Here is an 8,925-nt window from a genome sequence, read left to right on the forward strand (position 1 = left end):
GGGTCCCCGGCGGGGTCGGGGGCACAAGCACAGCTCCCATGCCCCGGGGTTTTCGATCTAGGGGCGCAGAGCGGGCGCTGGGCCGCCTTCCAGGAGCGGCACCGGCTGAGCTGCGAGGAGACGGCGCGGCTGCTGCTGGACACCTAGTGAGTACCGGGCCGGTGCGAGTACGGGATGGGGCGGCTCAAACCGCAGCGTCCCAGCTGAACCCCCCTGACCAGCGGCTCCTGCCCCCGTCAGAGCATCGTCCTCTCCGCAGCACTGGCACAGCAGTAACCCCGGGCTCCGGGAGAGCTGCAGGGAAGGGTGGGGAGGGATGGGAAGGGATGGGAAGGGGTATCCCCAACACGCACCACTGAGGATTGTTCTGCTAAAGCTTCCCGTGGTTTTGGGCTGTCCCATCCCAAATGCCCTTGGGGGAACCGTGCGGGCTCTGTGAGGTTCAGCTTCTAAATCTCCACCCAGTTCCTGTGCTCTCTCTTTCCAGAGCACAGCAGCACATCATCCCTGGGCTGTAAACTGTAACGGTCCGTGTTCAAATCTGAAAGGAAAAGGTTTTTCCTTTGCCTTCTGCATTTGACCCAGCGTGGTGATTCTGCCCTGTTGCTATGGAGGTGGCGAGGGGAGATGGCGAAGCACAAGCTCAGAAATTCTTTGATGGTGAAGTTCCTCTGCAATTACAATACAAAATAAAATGTATTTCAAATATTATGCAGAATACACTTATCTCTGCTTTTCCCAGCTTTTAAATGGAGGAAGATTAGTAGTGCTGGAGTAATTGTGGGAGATTTCAGTTCCCAGTTTCAAGAGGGTTGTCTTGTGATCATACCACTCATTTCTATGTACTGTGCATGGATAATGCTGTGGCCTGGACCCTGACCATAAATTCTGTATTGCATGCCAAGTGTACTTTACTGGAACTGGTTTTCTTCTTTCCTTTTCACTATTTTAATTAAACCAGAAAAGCAATTGCTGCAGAGGACAAAAGCCATTCTCTCTATCTCACTCTGGCACATTTTATTAAAATACATTTGAGTGGATACTTATTCTGGTGTTCTGCAATTGCTCAAAGCAGAACTGAATACTGTACTATAGAGCTTGGCTTTTCTTGATCACAAAACCTCTCTCTTTCTCTCTCCAGTGAATACAGAGGTTTGGTCAAACACACAGGGGGCTGTCACTGTGGAGCCATCCGATTTGAGGTCTGGGCTTCAGCAGATCTGCATGTTTTTAACTGCAAGTGAGTTTTTTTTCTTTTTTTGTTCCCTGTTCTCATAGATGAATATAAGCTCATGTGCCTTTCCAATTGATACCTTAGAGCTAAAAGATGACAACTGCAGAACACCTCTGCCTGTTTCCATAGGGTAGTCCCCTAATTATGTCCTGATCCAATATGGGATCAGTGATGGTGATTTCAGGTGCTGCTTTTTTGGGCAGGACTTCAGGTCTGACATCCATTCTCACACACAAAGTGTCAGGACAGATCTAATAAGCACAGGTGCTCAGCCATCTGCTTTATGTTTCTCCTAAGTGCAGTGTGCTCAAAGCACATCAATCCTTTCTTACCTTGGTCTTCTCAAGTAAACATTACATCTCTGACCACGTGTTCTTCAAACTACAGCACTGTCTGATTTCAAGTGATCCCCCTTTGCCTGCAACTAGTTTGCTTCTAACTCATGGGTAAACTGAACCTTACTTTCTTGTTTGCAAAGTAATTAATGTTGGCAAAATTGGCCAAGTCTGGGTCTGAAAGATTAAATGGATTTCTCAGGGCTAGAGTTTGTCCTTGTTACGTCTGTTGAGAGTTTTATATGTGAAGAAAAAATGGGGTATAATGTTTGGTGCAGGAGAACACCTTATCGGTGTACCTGTGCAGGGTCAGTCTGTCATGGCTGTGCTTAGCCAAACACTACTGATACCCCACGTTTGCCACTTACCTCTGTGATGCTAAGCAGGAGCCATTTTAGCTGTCAGGGGAATTTCTGTTGTCAAGAGGTCCATGCTAGATCTGATTGCTGTACTACAACTTGTCTTCTGCTTCTAGAAAAGTCTGCTTTTTCTCTTACAGTTGCAGCATTTGCACAAAGAAACAGAACAGACACTTCATTGTCCCAGCGTCTCATTTCAAGCTGCTGAAGGTAGAATAAGAATGCAGTAAGAGCATGGCCATGAACATGAGCAGTATAATCCAGTGTTGTCCTCAAAGATGCAAGTGCCAGCCAGTTTTCTGTCCTAAATTTGCCTATGGCTGGTTGGGGGAAATGGCTGAATTTTATGCCATTTGGTGTGGGTGTGAGAGTGCATCTTTAGTGAGCTGATGTTAGGGCTCTTGCAGTTCTCAGGCTTGACTGGGAGGTACAAATGCATATCCAAAGGGGTTCAGAATCTCAAGTAAAGACATGAAGGTGGTATTTTAAATTTTACATTTCTTAGCTACAGACCTACAGAAAGTAATTAATACATCTATTTATGTGGAAAACTTACATTGCTTTTCATTTGCTTAGGGTGCTGATAATTTGACAACATACACCTTCAACACACATCGTGCCCAGCACACATTCTGCAAGACCTGTGGAGTGCAGAGCTTTTATACTCCTCGTTCTAATCCAGATGGTTATGGTAGGTAGGAGTAAACTGGTAACCAAAGCTAACTACCAAGCAAACCTTGGATAAAGACTCCATTGGTGACTAACATGACAGCAGCGAGCAGCATGTGTCTTAAGAGTTTGTTCCTAAACTGCTAAATATCTGGAACTGCAGTCTGAACCTGTAGCTCCTCCATAGGAAACAGTTTTATCTATGACATGTGGGCTTCTGCCCATGACAGGTTTCTCATCCAGGCTCCTCAGCCTTACAAGCAATAGCTGGACTGAGATGCCCGACCCACAGAGCGGTGCAGACATCTCCCACACTTTAGGTGAGAAAAGCAGGTTTTTATGTACTGTCTTTCTCCAGGAATAGCTCCCCACTGTCTGGATGATGGCACCGTGCAGACCATTGTCACAGAGGATATCAATGGCAAGGAATGGGAGAAGGCAGTGAAGGAACATAAGACCATCAAAGACATGTCAAAACCCTGACATACCCCTCCAGCAGCTCAGCTTGGAGTGCTGCCGTGGAAGTGTAGCTGGGCTTTCCTGGCTAAGGGCTGGTAAAATCAATCTCTACATTATTGTTATCTGTTCTATTTCTTAAATAAATCTCTCTATGCTGCCTGTCCTATTCATTTGTGACTTTCAGTTTTCAAACTACCTCTGTTCCATACACCACCCCGGGGCTGCTATTCTGATACTTTGCTCTTAACTGTGCTAAAGTTTAAATCACAATAAACAGAGCAAAGTTTAAAAAAAAAAAAGTAATCTCTGCTTGTATGGATATTTCCTGTGTTCCAGTTTCAACTCTGGCTTATAAAAGTGTCCTGTATCAGATAAGCTTTTGCTTAGGACATAATATGAACTTACATTGTTTTTTTTCCCATTGACTTCAATGATTTGACCATGGATTGAGAGTTAAAGGGGATTTGGAAGAGCTTAGCAGGCTCAAGTTCAGGAAAGCATAGGCTCAGGTTCAGTAAAGCATTTACACAGGTGCTTAGCTGCATGCAGGAGAGGGACCACAGAAGTTATTCATGTGATTAAATACTGTTTTGCTTAAGACTGAACTTATTCATGGTCTTAAGGCTGAGTAAGCATATGCTTAGGCACTGACTCATGGCCAGGGAACAGAGTTCAGCACTGCTGTACTCTTTACAACGTACTTCAGGACAACCAGGAACTTGTTTGTTGTCTTCAGGAGGAGGAGGTGCCCACAGCAACAGATCAGGCAGTTTGGGCTCTGATCTCAACTATGCAATGATGAGCTGTGTAGGTTCAGGAAAGATGCCTCCTGTAGATGTGAGCCCACATTAATGAGCACAAAGGCCTACAGAAACATTGACAATAGCTGACTTTGCTCCACCATGACCCCACAGAAACCCAAACCACTACTAAAATCTCTGTATAGGCTGAGAAATGAAACCACTGAAAGCTGCTTCACTTACCTTTTAACATAAAGGGAGAGGATCTTTAACTCTTGCATTTGTCTTTTACATAAGTGAAATAGCTTTTAAACATCCATCTCGTGCAATTTTTATCTCCATGTGCTCTATAAAAGACCTAGTTACAATCTGGGTCTCTTGCACCTCATTCTTGTGTCCCGTTGAGACTCTTATGAGTTGATCTCGAGCCCCATGTTCTGAAGCAAGAAGAAATGCTCATGTTCCATGAGGGATGATCTGCAAAGCTGGAGCCTGCAACACAATGTGTTTGAAAGAAGCAGCAGTAGCAGCAAAGATCAGTGCAATCAGAGAAATTTGTATGATTTCTGATGTTTTATTCATATGCTTTGGCTTTTTAAAGTTCTGACTGAATAAGACAGGTCTTGTGGTTCTGGTTTTATCTGTGGAGATATCATGATCTTTGAAAAGTTACTCCTGATATCTGGATTTTACAAAAGCACCAAGAGATAGTTGCCAAGCAGTCCTCACAGCTACATCCTCTTGGGGAAAACCAGTTTGTGCCATATCTTCTTCAATGTGGAATACTCCTGCATTTGACTCCTAATTAGGTTAATCCAAATTTCTTACCCTATTTAAGCTTCTGCAGTGAGAAAATAGAGTAGCTGTTAAACCCTGTTCATCTCAATGCATCAGGCAACAAGATACTCAGAAGGAAGTTCAAACAGCCTGTTTTTTGTAGTCTGGAAGGATGATACACAAAGAGAATCCTGTCCTCTTGAGCACGTAAAAGGTGAGTTTTCTTTAGTCCTGGGCCTGGCACAGTATTTTTTTTGCTTATTCTTTTACTCATGAAGTGGTGAGCGATGTCTCTTTTACAGAAGGCGGAGTGAATTGACCACCATATAACGAGAGAAAAGCAAATAGATGTGGCGAAACCAGAGGAGCTGGCTGCGATGACACCGCATGGCTCTCTAGAAGGAAAAATAGTAGAGAAAGTGTTACAAGAACCTTCCAGACCTAATGTGAGGGCAGTTTCCTAGGCCTCCTGTGAAGTTCACTGCCAATTTATAGCACAGCCTGTTTTCAGTGAGCAGGGAAGAAGTGGTGGGAGGTAGAAAGCTGCCTACTCGATGGGACCAAAGGGCAGGGAGAGGCCTGTCTGCCCCTCTGTGTCTGGTGGTGTGCTGCCGAGTGTTCAGAGGGGTCCTGCTAGAAAGGACATTACCAGCTCCACATTGGTGCTGTGACAGTTTCTTTGTCACATATAACTCCTCCTTCCCATGTGATCTCATGCCTGGGTGTTCACTTGCTGGGGAAGCAGAAATTTGATAGGTGTGCATCTGAGAACACTTCGCATGCTGCTTCCGATCACACACTGCCAGCTGAAACTTAATCTATTTATAGGGCACCAGCTTAGAAAGGTCAGATTTCAGAAAGAAAAAACACAAGGGAATAACACCACCTTTATCAGAACAGTTTCCACACATAACTCCAGCTTTTAGCAGCCCCAAAAGCAGGAAAGTTCTGTAATTTGTGGATTAACAAGACTGTTTGCTGGGCAGATGTTGTCATACTATGGAAGGGGAGCTAATCAGGTTCTGATATAGAGAACTGTCGACTGGATGTGTGAGATCAAATGCAGCAAAATAGTTTAAAAAATACACAGCAGAGAAGGGAATTCAAAGAGCTTTGGACCACAAGCTGTCTCCATCTTTAGTTAAAGCTATGATCCAGGGACACTAGTCCTGGCATGCATTCATGCCATTCTTTGACAGGCCACTCGTGTTCAGAATATTATGTTAGATCCTGTCTCCTTTGAAATACATCCTACACCCTGGACACAGTGTAGAACTCGGTGCACTGTGACTGCTGAAGATCTCTGAGCTGCCAATCTGCTCAGCACTGTCCTGCTGTCCACACAGCACATGAAGCAACCCATCTTGTCCATTTGTGTTTTACAAATCACTGAAGATCATTCACTAGTGACATTTATAATCCACGTATTTAATTATTTATGGAGTTCTCTGTGAATATGACACTTCAGACTAAAGACTTCACAATGATGATGAGTGATTCAAACCAGTTAACCAGGTACCACGCATCTCACCTTGGCTTGTTCAGTCTCCTCCTCTGTGAGTATGAAGAGTGCATCTCTGGGCAGGAGGCAGGAAATGGGTACGTCCAGGATGGAGATGTACTTTCGGAAGAGATTTACTGATTCAAGCACGAGCACATGGCAACCTAGACAGAGAAAGAGGATAAGTATTTCAAGACACCAGTATTCTTCTCAGGTGCCCATCTCCCCAGGCTCAGCAGGTCTTTGCAGGCTCCCCTGTACTGCTGGCCATGGGGATTTGTTCTGTGCAAGAGGAGCAACTTCTACTCATGCTTCCACCAGGATCTTTTTGTGCCCAGTGCTATGACCCTTTGTGCTGGTTCTTGTTCTATACGTGGTCTGTGGAAAGCAAAGCTAGCCCTGAATAACAGAGAGTTTGGAGGGGTTTTTTTTGCTTATAATTTAAATTATTCCTACATACTTAGACTCAAATGAAAAAGCACAGATAGATCTCTCAGTGCTGGCACTGTATCATATAATGGAAATTTAAAACAGCAGTCTCTGGTTCATGAAAAATTAAATTTTCTCTTTCTACTCCAATTCTTAGCTACAGAAAAAATATTTACAAGATTCAGGAATGGCTGTATCAAATATTAACTCAGGCAGGCGGTTACACTTTAACAGAGCTCCAGAATTCACTGCTCAGATGTTTGTGATGAAGGTACCATGTATAAAGTTTCTACTGGTGTGGAATTTTTTTTCTGTTTTAAAGAGCCCCTTGAACTCAAAAGTTAATTGCTATTTTTTTTTTACCATGGCTAAATTGTCTTCACTGATGAGCTCAGAGCTACTGATGGACCCATTAAGAGCCTGTATCTCTCAAGGGAGCTGCTTTGGGATTTCTTAGGGCTTGGAAGCTGCTGTGATTATGCTCCACGCTCCTGACACTGTATTAAAGTTCAAAAGAAGAGGCCAAAGTCACAGTTTACACAGGTGGTCAGATACACAATTAGATTTGCAAGGAAATTTTCTTCAGTGTGCCCTTAAACAGTGAAATGAGACAAAGGAGACCAAGAACAATGCTGAACTGCTGCAAAGGCTGCCCAATGGACCACTGAAGTGTGTGCACGTGCCCACGTCTAATACTGCTTAAGCTGTTATGTTCTGAGCACAAAGCAAACTGGTGGTGCTTGAAGTGCCTCTTGGCCCTAAAATCTAGGCAGGACTCGTGTCCCTCTAAGGGAAAAGATTCTCCAGGATAGGGGCAGAAACAAACATCTTTTCCTAAAGGAGTAACTACATGAGGTGGGTTTCTGTGAGAGGTGATGATGCCTTTGCTCTGCAGATCTGCTAGTGCTCAGGAATCTCATCCCACAAGGATCTGAACAGTCAAGCTGCTGTTAACTTCCCTACATGTGGTAGATCCTTCAGTCTAGCCTCTACCAAGCATGAGATGGTAAAGTAAAACTTGTTGCTCTTATGGCAAATTAATTTCCTGGAGACTCAAGGGAAGAAGCCCCCACAAGTCTCTAAGGTAGAGCATAGTCCTCAAAGATACCTCACCAGCACCACTCCTTCCCCAGCCAGGGGTCTGTGACATGCTGAACCCTGGAACAAACAGCATGCACGGGATGATCCTCCACAAATCCCTTCCCAAGTGATTTGTGTTCCCTGCCTCTTCCCAGTGACACTAACTCATTTCACTGCAGCGAAAGGTCTTACTTTTATTCCAGCCAAAGCCTGCAATGGCAGGACATGGCAGCCCTGATGGACTCCCTCCAGCACATCTCCAGGATCTTTCCATTCCTTCCTTTCTTCTCTCTCCTTCAAGAGAAGGATGTACAATTTGTTCCAACTTTTCAGTAGCCTTTTCCACTCTCAAAAGCAAAACTGATAGCTCTTTATTTCAGTATCAGAGAGGGCTCCAGGACCATGCTCCCCTTCCAGTATTGATCCTTGGACATGACACCTCAGCAGGGTGGACACAGCATTCAAAGGAGTTATTTTCTCCTGCTGTGGGCAGCAATGGGCAGGGTTAGAAGCCTCAAGGGAAATCACTGGCACTTCCATCCGGCCAAACGCTGACACGAGTCTGTGCTGTGCCAGGAACTGGAGGAAAAGTCCTCCTGAAACTCAGAGACACTTGCTGGGGGACCATCCTGCCAGGAGCTGCCAGGAGATGGCGGTGTCCGCCAGCCGCGGAGGGAGCGGGGCCCCACAGCCCCACTTCCCTGCCGGCAGCGCCTCGCCCAGGCTGCTCAGGTCAGGATGACTTTTGGCACCTTCCTGTCTTACCTGTGTCAGCACCATGTCCCGACTCCCAGCCTACTGCAGCCTCAGCCATCCAACCCCTGGAAGGTCACCGTGCCCGTCCCTGCAGAGCAGCAGCTGTGCAATGCCATCTGGAAGGACTGATGGCTCTGCCAAGCTCCCTGCAGCCAGTCCCTTGGACGTGAGGGAATGCAGGCAGCTGTGTGACCAGCATGGCCTGTGCCACTTCCTGACTGCGAGCCTCAGCCCCCCATCTCGCTCATGGGCCACCTTGACAAGGGACAGACAGAGCTGCTCATGTGCCATAAGGTTTCAGGTTGTTATTGCAGAGGATGCTCTGCAGCAACATGTCACAGTCACACACAGAAGTGCCCTGACTTCTTTTACTCCCACTAAAGACGTTTCTTGTTTCCAAGTAGCAAAGTTGTGATGTGCCATGAGTAGGGGAAACACTGTTCCCCTTCTTCTCTGCAGAGATCCTCTGGGCTGCTCAGCAGACTAATCTGTTGGTGGGTGGTGAATGTCATGAGAAATGAATGTTCTGGTGGTGCACTATGCCACCGCACAGGAAAGGAACAGCTACGGATCCCCTTGCTCTTGT

The 8,925-nt window shown here is 45.6% G+C and overlaps 2 protein-coding genes across 2 annotated transcripts in view; one reads left to right on the plus strand and one right to left on the minus strand.

The window, feature by feature from the left end:
* Positions 1-3: 3 nt before the first annotated feature.
* CENPV (centromere protein V) lies at positions 4-3,226 on the plus strand (the record flags this gene model as incomplete). The annotated part of the gene is made up of 5 exons (XM_010178384.2): positions 4-146; positions 1,142-1,240; positions 2,069-2,138; positions 2,505-2,619; positions 2,956-3,226. Coding segments are annotated over 5 exons (552 nt in total), but the record flags the coding sequence as incomplete, so codon positions are not given.
* Positions 3,227-4,869: 1,643 nt separating this feature from the next.
* PIGL (phosphatidylinositol glycan anchor biosynthesis class L) overlaps positions 4,870-8,925 on the minus strand; it is a gene marked incomplete at its 5' end in the record, with an annotated part of 56,511 nt that continues 52,455 nt past the window's right edge. The window contains 2 exons of the mRNA XM_010178385.1: positions 4,870-4,968; positions 6,105-6,238. Of these exons, the coding sequence (XP_010176687.1) occupies positions 4,870-4,968; positions 6,105-6,238 (233 nt within the window). The remainder of the gene's footprint in view (positions 4,969-6,104; positions 6,239-8,925) is intronic.

This window comes from Antrostomus carolinensis, unplaced genomic scaffold, assembly GCF_000700745.2.
Source record: "Antrostomus carolinensis isolate BGI_N321 unplaced genomic scaffold, ASM70074v2 scaffold28951, whole genome shotgun sequence".
Taxonomy (NCBI): Eukaryota; Metazoa; Chordata; class Aves; order Caprimulgiformes; family Caprimulgidae; genus Antrostomus; species Antrostomus carolinensis.